This window comes from Cyprinus carpio, chromosome B15 (genome assembly GCF_018340385.1).
Source record: "Cyprinus carpio isolate SPL01 chromosome B15, ASM1834038v1, whole genome shotgun sequence".
Classification (NCBI taxonomy): Eukaryota; Metazoa; Chordata; class Actinopteri; order Cypriniformes; family Cyprinidae; genus Cyprinus; species Cyprinus carpio.
The window spans coordinates 2,451,117-2,467,132 of NC_056611.1; the positions used below are offsets into that span (position 1 = coordinate 2,451,117).

The following is a 16,016-nucleotide window of genomic DNA, read 5'->3' on the forward strand; positions in this document are numbered from 1 at the left end:
TTGCCTTCCAGAACTTCTTGCATGACTGCGTTCTTAAACAGCAGGCATCCACATCCGAAATCAATGACTGCATTTTTTATGTTTCGTCTGCTTGCTCTGAGGCATAAATAGTTTATTATATATGAAAATGATTATATTCAGTGGCTTCTTCTACTTTTCTTAGTGGATTTAGCACCAGTTTATCAGGAAGTGACAATTTTGCCTGGAGCAGTTGGACCATTCTCTGGAGGACCACACCAAGGACTTTCTCGATGGCGTGTACTACCCACTTCCCAGACCTCTCACTCTGTATTTTTTATTTATTTATTTATTTATTTTTATTACACCAGCCTGAGTGAGTAGTGTAAGGCACACCTACCAGCGAACAGTCCCAAGGAGGATTTTGCTGCTTTCGTGGAGTGGGTGCTGGTGAATTGTGGAACTCTATTCACCGTCTGCCCCACTGAGGAGGATATCTCAAGCCCCACTCCCAAACCAAAGACTAGCCAGCTGACATCCCGCTGCACGAAGCAAATGCCAGAGCCCGCCACAGAGCCTGAAGTGGCCGTGATTAAAGAGCCAGTGCCATTCTACGTGACAGAGCCAATCATCACCCCGGAGCTAGGACTTGAGAATGTGACTGACCAGGTTTGTGAGCCGACAACATTGTGCGCTGTGGGAATACAGGTGGAGATTGAGCTGCAACTGGTCACTGGACTATACTATGAGGAACTTACAGACATTTTACAGATGGATTTAATAGATTGGTTTGGGGAGGCATCACCCAGCTCTCCTGTGTCTCCGCTGGTTCTGCCCAGCCCTGAATCTCCTGCGTCTCTGCTGGTTCCGCCCAGCTCCTGTTCTCCTGTGTTCCCTCCCAGCCTCCCTCTCCTGCCTCCTCTTAAACCAGCCAGTTCCTCGGCCCTATTACCACTGGTGCCTGTCAGTCCCTCAGCTCACCTTTAGTCAGTGCCATCTGGATGCTCTGATCCACCTCGGGACTTCCAGTTTCAATCTCCACCTTGGCGTGAGGATCCCCTGTCTCCGCATCTAGCCTCTGATCCCTGGACTCCACCTTGGTCCTTCGACCCATTGGCTACGCCTTGGCTCCTAGCTCCCTCATCTCCACCGTGGCCCATCATCCCACCAGCTCCACCGGGCTCCCTCGTCCCTCCGGCTCCTCCTTGGTCAGTCGTCGACCATCCGCTGCCTCAGGACTCCACTCCTCTGGCTTCCCCTCTTCACTCCATCCCTCTGGCTCTGTCAGGCTCCTCCTTCCCTCCGGCTCTGCCTCCATCCTGAGTCGTTCCGGCTCCTCCGCGGTCTTCCAGAACACCGCTGCCACCTCGGTCGCCTGAGCTTTCTGCTCCGCCTTGGCACTCTGGATCCTCAGTGTCACCCTGGCTCCGCAGCTGCTCTGCTCCATCCTGGGCTTCACCCATTGGCTCAGTCTCCGTCAGTCGGCTCCCTGGTGTTGTCAGCTCCTTCTCCACCATGGCTCCTCCTGCCGTTGACTCCACCGTTGGCCGCTATCCTGGCTGGCCTCTGGAGTTACATCTGGCTCCAGTCTCCTCCTATCCATGCCGCCCTGGCCGTATGGACTATGCTCCCGTTCCATTGCCTGCTCCACGCCCCCCTCCTGAACCCCCACCCTCCATCCTCAGTTGGACTGTTTTTGTCATTGTGAGGATGCACCATTCGGGGAGGGGGTGAACTGTCACATGTATGATCTGTTTTGGTTTAGTTTTCTGTGTTTCCGTTAAGCCGAGTTCAGACTTCACGATTTAAGCCCAGTTTTTGGCTCACCGACAGGTTTTGAGAAATCGCCGACAAATGGCCGAAATCACAAATCGGTGCTCGTTCACGCGAGTGACAATCACACAGTGTGAATGAGCAAAGACGCGATTTGAAAGAATCGCCGATGAGTCGCCGATGCCCGTGAGATATTTGGCATGCTAAATATCTGGACTTGTCGGCGATTCAAAATCATGCTGTGTGAAAATTGTTCTGACTGAAAACTACGTCGGTGATGACCGACAGCCAATGAGAGAGCAAGATACAGAGCAGCGGGGAGTTCGGGGAGGAGTTATAGACCACAATATCAGCAAGCATGGCTTATTTTCTTTTTCTTGTTTTCGCTGCAAATCAGCGCACAGGCAATTCGTATTGCAAGCTTCTTGCTGGCTACCATTTTTAATAATAATCCCAGTCTCACGTGAGAACTCCGGTTTTGCACGCGTGATATCGCGTTGTTTCCTTGTCACATCTCGCGTGTGTTTGGTTCTGAAACGTGTAGTTTGCGTGCCAGGCAGAGTTGTCGGCAATTCTTCCTATTGTAAAGTCATGCAGTGTGAAACCTTCTGTCGCCGATCCATCGTGCAGTGTGAACACAGCAGCAACTGAATGCTGGCCAAGATAGTCATGCAGTGTGAAAAGAACAGTGACCCGACTACTTCGTGCAGTCTGAACTCGGCTTTATCCTGTCTAGTTAGTTTTTTGATTAATTAGCTCCACACCTGTTTCTGTTCTTCTTGATTACATTCACGGTTTAAGTCCTGTGTTCTCCACTGATTCCTTTATCTGCTATTGATGTTTAATTTCTCCTGTGGATTATTAAAATCTATTGATATCTCCTTTGTGCGCTTTGCTTTATACACCTCAACACGTAACAGACACCCAGCTATTGTGAGATAAAAATACAATTGTGAGAAATAAAGTGAATATTTTCAGAAATTATTGCAACATTTAAAGTTGTAATTCTAAGATATTAAGTTTGGGATTCCATAATTTTGGCGCATTGAAAACTTTACTGAAAAACTTAACGGCAATCTTTTGCTGTTGTGTAACGCTGCATCCACACCAGCAGGTGTCAGTAGTGATCAAGGGCGGTTCTTGCTGTTTTGTTTTCAGGTGCCAAAATGGCCCAAAATCGTTCCTAACTTAATGGACCCTGTTCACAAGAATGATGACGCGTTTATGGTCATCAGCATCAAAAATCCTCAAACGTTTTTTTATTTTTATTTTTTAAATGTTCATTTATAACACTATACTTTGTATTATATAATTTTAGCATTAAATTTCAAAAACCGCTAATGTGAGGGTGTTTCTAATATAGCGTCTATGGGAGGGATGGTAAATTAATTTTTTTTTTTTTTTGAAAGTAATGAAAACACTATCGTAGAGTTTTTCTTTTGCTATTTGAGCAAATGGGAATGCAAAAAAATATATTTGTGGTACTCTCCCATTCACTGCTCTTGAAGTGAACCCAACTATGATGAATGTGAAAATGGTCCATTTGACCTTTGGAAATATACAGCTGACATTATGCCGTTTGTTTCGGTCATAGGTGCTGGCTCCAGCAGTTGAATGGCTGGATTATCTGAACTTCGTTCTGTCACCGCTGGAGCTGAACGACACTGAGCCTGTGGTGGTCTACGCTAAAGAATACCTGCAGCAGGTTTCGGATCTCATCAACAAGACCGACCACAGGTACAGCTGTCTCCATGGTTACAGCTAATCAGAGTTCAGGAAAAGGACGTCCCCACCGAGACGTCTGTTTAGATTGTGTATCAGAACATTCAGTGCTAATAACAGCCTGTCTCTCTCTCTCTCGCTGTCCCTGTTTCTGCCTTCCTGTCTGAGAATATTAATACATTTATTTTTACTGCTTCTTTTACACTGTCTCTCTCTTTACCTGTATAAATAAATGAATGCACATATGTAGAAATGATCCCGTTTTTCGATATGTGGATGCATTCTCTCTCTTTCTTCCCCAGTCTTTTGAATAATTACATGATCTGGAATCTGGTGCAGAAAGGAGCGTCCAGTCTGGACCAACGCTTTGAGAATGCTCAGGATAAGCTGCTGGAGAGCCTCTACGGCACTAAGAAGGTGTGTGTCGTTGGATTGTGTGTTAAAGAAATGGTTCATGCCAAAGTGATAATTCTGTTGTCATTTATTTGCTCACCTTCATGTTGTTCCAAACCTGAATGTTTCATGGAACACATTTTTTCCCATATAATAGAACTGAATGGGGGCTAGAATTGTCAAGCTTAAAAAAAAAAAAAAAAAAAAAATTTTAGTCATTATTCACTGAAAGTCTTTTTCACACCTCTCTAATTCTTATTTGCATTAATGCATATTCAAACTTGATGAGTCAAACCTTCAGTGTGGTTCTAATGCTAAGCAATCATATGGCTTCAAAAGACTTGAAATATAGCGTCAGAGTTGTATGGACTAATTTTATATAAAAAAATATGTATATAGTTTTTAAGATTTGAAGTACACAACAAGTGCAAAGTTAATACAATTAGGCACACTTTTTCATAGGGACATGAGGGTTGAGCCAATTTTGACAGAAAAAAAGGGGCCATTAAAGAAAGAGTCTGGAATGTCTTTTTGTTGTTGTTGTTGTTCAGTTGGAAGATGTTTCAAATTGACTTAACCACAGTAAAAATCTGGTGCCCATTTTGTGTTTTCATGATTGCTTGTTTCAGGATCGTCAGTTAAGTTCATCTGCATGTCATTTGTCAATATGTCTGTTTCATATTCAGTCCTGCACTCCACGCTGGCAGACGTGCATTGGGAACACAGATGACACTCTTGGTTTTGCATTGGGTGCTCTTTTCGTCAAAGCCACTTTCGACAAACAGAGCAAAGAAATAGTGAGTCACGTAAAACCATATGTCATGTTTAGACTAAAAACTACTGTACTGTATTTGAAAATGTTGAAATACTGTTATGAATGTTGAACAGCAATTTCTGTTCTCATGTTTAATTTAAACTCTCATTGGTGGCATGTGTTTGCCCCCATGTGGCAGCAAAGTAAATTACACAGTTCTTAACTCAATCTTTCTGTCATAACGCAGGCGGAGGGGATGATCAATGAAATCCGCACAGCTTTCAAAGACGCGCTGGATGATTTGAACTGGATGGATGAACAGACCCGACAAGCTGCCAAGGACAAGGTGAGCGAGAGTAAGAATTACAGAGACAGCAGCATGACTGGATAACCCAAACTTGCGGATTTGTCTGGGATTCAAGACTGCAAAAACAGCTTAACTGTAAACACTTTGCATTGCGTGCCAAAAAATCAGGATAAAGTGTCTTTTCTGGCTCTAGGCGGATGCCATCTACGACATGATTGGATTTCCAGACTTCATTCTGGACTCTAAAGAGCTTGATGATGTGTATGACGGGGTGAGTCAGCAAATGGCTTTTGTTTCAATGTTTAGCATCACAAAACTTTTTTCCAGTTTTAAATGATTTTCAGCATGATTTAATGAAGCTGAAATTGTTGAAATATTAAAAATAATAAGAATTCTGCTTTAGTAATTAGATTAAATTAAATTTATGTAACAGTAGCCTACCATTCAAAGGTTTGGAGCCCGTGCATTTTTTTCCCTTCCTGAAAGAAATAATACAAAAATAATACATAGATCAAAACCAAACATTCAAGACTTCTACACTGTTCCAAAAATATCTTTCAAATAAATGCTTTTTTTTTTTCTTCAGAGAATCTTGAAAAAAAGTATAAGTATCACACAGTTTCCACAAATGTTTTGATAATCAGAAATATTTATTAAGCAGCAAATCAGCATATTAGAATTATTTCTGAAAAATAATGTGACACTAAAGACTGGAGTAATGATGCTGAAAATTCAGCTTTGATCACAGGAATAAATTAAATTTTACAATATATTCAAATAGAAAACTGTTATTTAAAATTGTAATATTATTTCACAATTTTACATTTTTTACTGTATTAAACAAATTATTAAATAAATGCAGCCTGGGTGAGTAGAAGACTCAAACAAACAAATATACAAACTAATAAAATTCATTAAAAAATATACCAGGATGTTTATTATATTATATTATATTATATTATATTATATTATATTATATTATATTATATTATATTATAAACAAATATATTATATTATATTATAAACTGATTAAGTAAATAATTTTTGCCAAATTTCATTAATATTACAAATATACCAGCTAACAGGTCACATGTTTTTCTTGTAGTATGAGGTTACAGAAGACAACTTCTTCCAGAATATGATCAACTTCTATAACTTCTCAGCACGAGTGATGGCAGACCAGCTGCGCAAGCCCCCCAACAGAGACCAGTGAGTGTAAGAGTGTGTGTTAAGAGCGAAGCATGTGAGACGTACTGTAAGCTGACGGCTGATTTCTGACTGCTGTAGATGGAGCATGACTCCACCCACGGTGAACGCATACTACATGCCCACCAAGAACGGGATCGTCTTCCCCGCCGGCATCTTACAGGCCCCCTTCTACGCCCAGCATCACCCCAAGTGAGCAGACATGCCTGCAGCAGTTAGGATGTCACTAACAGACCTGTCTTTCCTCCTGAGGATGTAATAACACTGATGATTTGTGTCTCACAGAGCTTTAAACTTTGGTGGCATTGGAGTGGTGATGGGACATGAGTTAACTCATGCCTTTGATGACCAAGGTTAGTACACCTTCATACATGTTTGTCTTCCACTGATGCCCAATAATATTGTTAGTCAAGATTTCTTCCAACAAAAAGTCAACATCTAGCTTCAGTTAATATCTTCCACCCTCTTTCTGACCCTTAGAATAAAACTTTCCACCTTTAATAATACACTGCACTACTGTAATACATTTGGAAAATAAATACTGTAAAAGAGTCGAGACTGAAGGTAATGTTTTCTGACACTTAATGGCAATTAATTTCAAATATTTTAAAATATAAATGTATATTAAGTGTGATTACTGTAACTCAACTTTAGAGTACTTTCTTCACACACTTTAAAGGCACAGTTCACACAAAAATTAAAATTCTGTCATTTATTCAACCTCAAGTTGTTCCAAACCTGTATGAGTTTCTTTCTTCTTTTCATCACAAAAGAAGATATTTAGAAGAATGTTGGTAACCAAACAGTTTTTGGTAGCCATTGACTTCCATGGTAAGGGGGGAAAAATACTGATGTCTACCAGTAACTCTTTTTTTTTTTTTTTTACCAACATTCTTTAAAGCGATAGTTTACCCAAAAATGAAAATGTGATGTTTATCTGCTTACCCCCAGGGCATCCAAGATGTAGGTGACTTTGTTTCTTCAGTAGAACACAAACCAAGAACCAAGTCAAAAAAACACTTTGTACACAAACAAAACCAAATGAAAGCCTGCGGCTCGTGATGATAAAATTTAATCCTGCAGCTCGTGATGATGATTTGTTTTTTAAATAAACTGAACAGTATTTATATTGTTTTTTACCTCTGATTCACACAATGTCTGAACTGTCCTGATCGCAGACTTACTGTATAAGTGCATTACTGCCACCTATCTCTCAAATGGACCATTAACACTCTATCTACAATCTCAATTAGGAGTGTCAATGGTCCATTTCTCAGAGATAGAAATGCACTTATAAGTCTGCGATCCGCCGTAAAGCAAGAAGAAGACGCGTCACATGCCGACTGTTGAGAACGCACTCAGGACAGTCCGGAAACTGCGGTGAATCAGAGGTAAAAAACTATATAAATACTGTTCAGTTTCTTGCACAGACAATGTATGTAGACATCAATGTATTGTCACAAGCCGTAAGGTTTAATTTGGTTTTGTTTGTGTATGTTTTATGACTCTCAAAGCCATGATTCCCATTCACTTCCATTATATGACTGACAGACTGCAACGGTTTGAGTTAAAAATCTTTGTCTGTGTTCTACTGAAGAAACAAAGTCACCTACATCTTGGATGCCCTGGGGGTAAGCAGATAACATAATTTTTTCATTTTTGGGTGAACTATCCCTTTAAAATAAATTTGAGTAAATAATGACAGAATTCTAATTTTTTGTGTGAACTATCCCTTTAAGTACTTCATCCTTGTGTAATTTCATAAATCTGTTATCTCTGAAATAAAGTGGAAGAAGCATTCATGGTAAACTAAAATATACTTTAATATCATTACAATTGAAACTTGTATTTTATAGATTTAAACTAGCACTGTCAAACAATTATTTTAGATTAATCGCATCCAAAATAAAAGATTTTGCTTGCATAATATACTATATGTGTGTTGTTCTGTGTATATATATATATTATGTATATATAAATACACACACATACGGTATATATTTTGAAATTATTTACATGTATATTTACATGTCTATATTTATATTCATATCATTTATATTATAAATAAATACATTTAATATATAAAAATAAAATATTTCTCTGAAATATATACATGCATGTGTGTATATTTATTTCTACATAATAAATATACACAGTACGCATACATATATTATGTAAATGATATATTTTTGTTTGGATGGGTTTATTAATGTTTGTTAGTTTGAAATTTTTAATTTAAACATATTTGCAGTAACACGTTTGTGATAATATAAATCTATTAATTTTAAATGTAAAATTGAATAACACAGTACAGTTTTAAAACATCAAAATAAGCATTTTTGTTTTTAGAAACAATGAAAATGTCTCTATTTAAGTTCACTTAAGTGCCCTCAGATTTCTTCAGCATGAATCCTTTAATATTTAAAGTACACTCAATATAATTAAGTGCACTTCTTTTTCACAAATAGTTTAACAGCTTCTTTGCAAAACCTTTGCATTATCTTGCATCAGGTTAACAGAACAAATCCATACCTGTTTACAGAGGCATTTTTGTTGAAGGTGTTTGAGTTCTGAAAGTTGGTAGACTGAGGACAATTCAATATTTCATCATATAATGCTTTAATTCTGTTCCACAGGCAGAGAGTATGACAAAGATGGAAACCTTCGGCCGTGGTGGCAGAACTCCTCGGTGGACGAGTTTAAGAACCGCACCGAGTGCATGATCGATCAGTACACTCAGTACACCATCAACGGAGAGCACATCAACGGCAAACAGACGCTGGGAGAAAACATCGCAGACAATGGCGGCCTGAAAGCTGCCTATCATGTAGGTTATGCTTCAGGTTTTGTATTGTTTAGAAAAAACAAACGTACATATTCAACAAGAGGTGCAGCCTAAATCTGAGGAAATGAAGCAGACATCAAGCTCCAGTCGTGTTCTAATCTGGACTGTTTGCCAGCCTTATAAACTCTTTCTCAGTACTTTTAGAGGCTCAAGTTATTTATTCATAATGTTTTAATAATTCAGATGACAGGCCTGAGAGTGGATGTCCACCATAGGAGTGGATGGTCATTTAAAGCCATTAGAGAAGGAAGTTACATTTTACAAAACCATCCCATAGGAAATTTCTTATTGAATATTCTGTGGTTCACAGATATAAATCAGCGTACATTTTTTTATTTTCAAGCTAAAGCAAGCATTGCAGTTCAGTTTAGTAAAGATACTACAGATTAATTTGGAGATCTGTTTGTTTTGCAGGCGTATCGCTCATGGGTGAAGCAGAACGGCGAAGAGAAGAGACTCCCAGCTGTCAATCTGACAAACGACCAGCTCTTCTTCGTAGGTTTTGCACAGGTATGAAAAGACACACATAAAAAAGAAATCAGTTTGCTATAATAGTAACAAGTATTATGTGATACACCCACTGTGTAACTGCAAAAAAGACACTGTGAGACCAAATACTAACCTTAGTTTACATATCAGACAAAATATGTAATGCATTTGCTAAATACGTATATTTTAATAATAATAATAAAACAAAACTTACTACAACAAGGTTCTGTACATTAACATACACATTAACATACATGAACATGCTTTAGGTATTATGTACTAAGAACATTTTTAAATTGTTGTTCATGTTAATAGATTTCAATTATAATAGAAAGTATCAGTTATAATTCAGATTTTTGTGCACCAAAGCTGCATTTATTTAATCAAGAACTCAGTAAAAACAGTAACATTGTGAAACATTTTTTAAAACAATAAATCCTATTAGAATGATTTTTAAAGGATCACGTGACACTGAAATACTATTTCACAATATTGCTGTTTTGACTGGATTCTTTATCAAATAAACTGAGAATAAGAGACTTTTCTAAATCGTTAAAAATCTTTCTTAATCTTGGTAAATGTTAACATACAATAATTATAGAACACATTAGAAGTTATTTGTATAATTTATAAACGATTGTTATGTTAATATATTAATGTTATACAACTTACAATGTTAATATATTAAGATATGTAGAAATTAATGTTGATTATTACTTAATATGTACCGTATTTTTAGGACTATAAGTCACACCTAAGTATAAGTCGCATCAGTCCAAAAATACGTCATGACGAGGAAAAAACATATATAAGTCGCACTGGACTATAAGTCGCATTTATTTAGAACCAAGAACCAAGAGAAAACATTACCGTCTACAGCCGCGAGAGGGTAATGTTTTCTCTTGGTTCATTTCTCTTGGTTCATGTCAAATGAATTTTGATAAATAAGTCGCACCTGACTATAAGTCGCAGGACCAGCCAAACTATGAAAAAAAGTGCGACTTATAGTCCGGAAAATAGAGTAATAATTATTAACTTTATTGCAGAAATACATTTTGTTTAATGTTCAAATATATAAAAATTATGTATATAATTCAATTAAGAAATAAAATACAAATGAATATTATTAAATATAGTTTTATTGTATTTCTGTAATCAAATATCGATACTAAAATCTTCCGAATGCATTGCGATTCTCTCTGGAATCGATTCTGAGCATAGATTTTAACAGCAGATGGCGCTCTACTCTAGTTTTTATCCACACTCTCACTTTTGCATTCAGCTGAGTCTGTAATTTTACCTTGGCTCAGAATGCTTTTATGACGCGAGATTAATGTAAACACAGCTCACTGTGAACACGCTTGTAATTCACTTCAACCTTTTCAAATTTAATGAATGAATATTTTAGGTTCAAGTGTGTGTAAGGATTTGGAAACAAGCAGAGTAAGGCTTTTTCTAAAGCGTGCAGCGCCATCTGCGGTTAAAAACTACGCTCAGAATCGACTCGAGAAAGAAACGCGATGAATTCGGAAAATCTCAGAATCGATGCGGATTCATTTCTCGATTCGCGATGCATCAATTTCTTTTCCCAGCCCTAGTGTATACCAATATAATTTTATTGATATTATTAAATTAATAACAATTAATATTAACTAACATATGATGTAAGTCATATACAACCTTATTGTAATGTGTCACGGATATTTTAACAGACAATATTTTTGAAGCAAATAAGGCAGTTGCTATAAGGTATTATTGTACTTTAGCTATATTAGCATGGCCTACTCTACCATACAGCAGTAATAAAAAAAAATGTTTAAAAAACGACACAATGCAGAGCTCTGCCTGTAAAAACATGGCTTCCTCTGGCTCTCCTCCATAGGTGTGGTGTTCGGTCCGAACACCAGAAAGCGCTCACGAGGGCCTGATGACGGACCCTCACAGCCCTCCCAAATACCGTGTAATCGGCACTCTGTCCAACTCGCCCGACTTCGCAGAGCACTTCCAGTGTCCACTGGGCTCGCCCATGAACTCAGGCCACCGCTGCGAGGTGTGGTGAACTGTCACCCGCCAGACACCAGCACGCTTGCACAGACCAGCCCGGCCAAAAAGCACTCCACGGACAGCTCTGGCTCTTTGTCAAGCGCTGTTTTTTATTTATGTGCTCCGAGTTATTTGAGGAGTTGGGCTGAAAGCAGGAGGATGAAGCGAGCGCCTGCCAACGTTGATGTTCGACCCGTATCAAATTCTCCACCATATCAGACTGGCTTTATTTATTTGTTTGCTGGACTTGGGGGGCGCTGAGATGCCCCAACCCACGCTTACATGTGTGTCTGTGTGCTTCTTACCTTGATTCACAACAAACCTGATTCCTCGTCTTCTGATCTGGAAGATGCGAGCACCGCGATGCCGCTGGGAATGCCTCACAGGAAAGGTTTGGCTCTATCCATTATGACTTTACAGGAAGTTTCACATTCACGCGGTGACCTCACAGGAAGTTCTGAACTGCATCTTTGACCCCCTACAGGATGAAAGCCCATTTCCCAATAGTGATTTCAAAGAAACGCTATCAAACCACAGGGAAAGCCACTGTTTGTTCGTCCGATTCTGTGTGTCATGTATTGATCTTGACAAAGTTGAAATGAAATGTTCATTTTAAACTGCTTTTTGCCAAAGAACAATTTTAGGTTTGTTCCTTGTGTAAGTGAAAGTTTGCACTGCTTTGCCTTCAGTAACTCCATTCCAGTGTAATTCCACTGTTTGCCTACAGACGGTGACTTGTGTGTGAAGGATATATTTCCATCTCCATGTCGTGCTGAACTTTGTTGTCTTGCCATGTTATGTTCTGAAAACCACTAAAAGGGTGAATCTCACCATATTTCACTCCAAAATTTAAAGATGATGATGATTATTATTATTATTATTATTTGCTTAAAAATGTTTTTGGAACTATTAGGATTTTTTTTTTTTTTTTTTTTTTTTTTTAGAATGATTGGAGTAATGATGCTGAAAATTCAGCTTTACATCACAGAAATAAATTACATTTTACAATACATCCAAATAGAAAACAGTTATTTTAAATTGTAATAATGTTTTACAATATTACTGTTTTACTGTATTTTTGATCAAATAAATGCAGCCTTTGTGAGCTTAAGTGAATTTTCAAAAACATTAAAAACATCTGATTTTCTATTGTTGGACTGAAATATGAGAAATTCTTGGCATTTCTTGAGATTCACCCAAAACCGTTCTGTTAACGTCTGCTAAACTTCCCAGCATGCCCGGTGTGTTTCAGGGAGTTGCATCAGACGTCACTGTATTTTTTGAAATCGCTTGTTTCAGGTTGGATTGCATGCATATGCGATTCCATCTCCAGCTTTTCAGTTGCTGTAAATTGACCTTGCAAGTACATTTTAATCTGAATGTTTGTGCTGTTGGAGTGTGTGATGGACCAGTTTTTCTTCTGCTTCCCTACACAGGCCGGTTTCGTCGTTTGATGTATTTTGAATGCTGCTGACTTTTTGTTTATTTGAAGCCAGAGTTGAATTGCACCATTGTAAAAGCTCAAGCTGTACGTGTTTGGCGTCTTATTCCCACAGCTGGCATATAAACATCCACATTTCAACTCTATTTTCTGCATAGCTAGAGGCTGAGAGTGCTAATTAGCTAAGATTGAGGTTAACTGCTAAATGTTACGTCCCAAATATTCACAGATTCTAGCTGTTAACAAACACTGTACATACTGTGATGTGCACATTTGGTAAAGGTTTTCAAGGAATAGTTAACCCAAAAATGAACATTTTATGTGCTTCACTGTATGCTGTAGTTGAATGGAAAAGAGCAGCATTAACATTTCTTGAAATATCGTATGCCCATTTTGTGGCGGAAATAATCTTCCATAGGTTTGGACTGACATGAGGTAAATGATGGCCGAATTTTATTTTTGGGTGAATTATTGCTTTGACCGCTTAGTCAGTCTTTCTTCATGTTGTCCATCAACACAAGTTTTACTCCATGTCGAGTTTGTTTAATGATTTGTTTGTTTGAATGATGATCTGACTGAACGCCTCCTGGCTTCTGCTTTGTATATTTATCAAATATCATGAATATGTTTTCAGTGGCGTTACCGTTGATGGGCTCCACGAGGACTGTGGGGCAGATGCCAGTCTGAAGTTTTGCAATGAAGAGGCATTTGGCTTTGGCCTTAATTATGAACTGTAGACTTACAGAGTACAACGTATATCTATAGACTTAAATATATTTCAAAGCCTTTAAATAGCCAGTAAATACCATGTAAGTGTGTTGTACACCTGCTTTATTTGCGACTTGAGTCTCAAAAAACCGCAGAATTCCCTTAAGAGAAAGGAGGTTTTTGACTGATTATCTAAATGTTTTTGCTGGATGAAAGCCATTTATTGCGCTTTGGCTTAAGTGGAATGGAGGTATCTATCATATTCTGACATTCACACTTCACTTTCAGTGTTTCAGAGAAGCTCAACATAAAGAAATGGTAGATGTGAATCATAATTTTCTAGAATGTCATTAAATGTGCCACACACCGCATTCCGTTGAGAATTATGGGACAGTACACAGGGTGATAATGTCCACCCTCTCACCGTTAAATACTGAAACTCCCCATCTTTATGAAGATGTTGCCTTATTTAATTTATAGAGTGTACATTTACCATTTATTCAACTCTAGTTTGTTGTCATTTCTTTTGTACCGCTGGCATTGATGTTTGAGAGGTTACTCTGTCTTAGAATTATGTTTTTTTTTCTTCTTCCTCTTCTTTTTTTTTTTTAATGAGACGTTCCCTGAAATATTAGATGACAAGGGAAAATGCTCTGCCCAGCGTGTAGTGCAACATTCCACCTAGAGGACTGTCAATGAACATGAAATAAAGGATATATATTATAAAAAGGACAGTTTCAATTGGTTTATTTTCAAAATATTCACTTTGTTACTGCTGAAATATATGTGACCCTGGACCACAAAACCCTTAAGTGTAATTTTTTCAAAACTGGGATTTATACATCATCTGAAAGCTAAATAAATAAGCTTTCCATTGATGTATGGTTTGTTAGGATAGGACAATATTGGGCTGAGATACAACTATTTGAAAATCTGGAATCTGAGGGTGCAAAAAAAAGGGGGGGGGGGTCATATGATGTTGCTAAAAAGAACTTTATTTTGTGTATTTGGTGTAATGAAATGTGTTTATGTGGTTTAAGGTTCAAAAAACATTCTTTTCCATATAATGTACATTATAGTTTCTCCTCTATGCTTCGCATTTCTGAAACGCATTGATTATTACAAAGCTCATCGGTGTAAAAAGCGAGGTGTGCTCTGATTGGCCAGCTATCCAGTGCTTTGTGATTGGCCGAATGCCTCAAGCGTGCGACAGAAATGTTACGTCCCTTACCATACTGTGATGCGTGTCACGGTCAGAATACCAGCGTGACAAGACAAAAACAATAAAACTCATTACAAACAAGCCCTTTGCATCCAGTGGGGACATAATTACGGATTATAATGACTTATACTGTACTTATACTTTACGCATTGTGTATTGCGCCATGTAAACATAAAATCATGTCTGTATTTGTGATCGGAGAAACAACAAGCTCTACTCTACACCAGCGGTTCTCAACTCCAGTCCTCGTGCCCCCAGCTCTGCATATTTTGTATGTCTCTCTTTGTTAACACATCTGATTCAGATCATCATCTCGTTAGAAGTGGGCTCCGTGCATGAACTGTGTTCCCATTGACATTCTCCCTAAACAGTGTTCATTGCTCCCTACTCCCTGAGCAGGGGAAATCTGTTGAAGTTTACCTCACTTCGGAACATTCATTCATGGATTTGCACTGCGCAATGTCTTCACACACAGACAAGTGTGATATCATATGCCTCTGTAAATAAATACAATTTAAACTCACATCTCGCACACTTCAGTGCACTTTGAATGGAACATGTACGTTCGCTTCGAAATGGAATCGTGGCGGAGTATCCTGTGATGTCCACTTCGCAGCGCACTTCGAATTGAACAAACGTCTGAAGCAATAAGAGAAAGATACAAAATGTGCAGAGCAAACAGTCCTCCATAAAATGTGCTGCACACATCTGAATATTTGTGTTGAACTGTTCTGGAACAGTGTTGTAAATACAACTTAACCACTGATTTGTAGTTGTGTCCTCTTTTGGAAGACCAAACAAAGTATTTTCGCTTTCACAACGAAACAGCGTCTCCATAACATGGCACTGGCGGCAACAGCAAGAATCAGTTGGTATGCCTTCTTTCTTTGCGTGAACATTTGGGCAGCATTATGCAAATCTTCCCACATTGTGACGTACATGTGTTAGAATGAAGTGATTTAGGAGGGCGTGGATGAGTCTTAACTTTTATAAAGAATATATCTTTGGGTTTGAGACTTTAGTCTTTGCAACTTAAGGGATCTTATCTATTCACAAACAGCTTGTAACACTCCAAAGAGTAAGGAAAACTTGAAATTGCATCATATGACCCCTTTAAAGTTGTCCAAATTAAGTTCTTAACAATGCATATTACTA

General features: G+C 38.3%; 1 protein-coding gene across 4 annotated transcripts in view; it reads left to right on the forward strand.

Annotated features, from left to right (window-relative positions):
* The window catches only part of LOC109078802 (endothelin-converting enzyme 2-like), a 60,510-nt gene extending 48,070 nt beyond the window's left edge, over window positions 1-12,440 (forward strand). For all 4 annotated transcript variants that reach the window (XM_042738903.1, XM_042738905.1, XM_042738906.1 and 1 more), the window contains 11 exons: window positions 3,326-3,468; window positions 3,756-3,870; window positions 4,533-4,643; window positions 4,848-4,946; window positions 5,101-5,178; window positions 6,013-6,116; window positions 6,195-6,305; window positions 6,399-6,466; window positions 8,750-8,940; window positions 9,373-9,468; window positions 11,330-12,440. In XM_042738903.1, coding sequence (XP_042594837.1) covers window positions 3,326-3,468; window positions 3,756-3,870; window positions 4,533-4,643; window positions 4,848-4,946; window positions 5,101-5,178; window positions 6,013-6,116; window positions 6,195-6,305; window positions 6,399-6,466; window positions 8,750-8,940; window positions 9,373-9,468; window positions 11,330-11,506 — 1,293 coding nt within the window. In that variant the 3' untranslated portion in view covers window positions 11,507-12,440. The remainder of the gene's footprint in view (window positions 1-3,325; window positions 3,469-3,755; window positions 3,871-4,532; window positions 4,644-4,847; window positions 4,947-5,100; window positions 5,179-6,012; window positions 6,117-6,194; window positions 6,306-6,398; window positions 6,467-8,749; window positions 8,941-9,372; window positions 9,469-11,329) is intronic.
* Window positions 12,441-16,016: the final 3,576 nt, after the last annotated feature.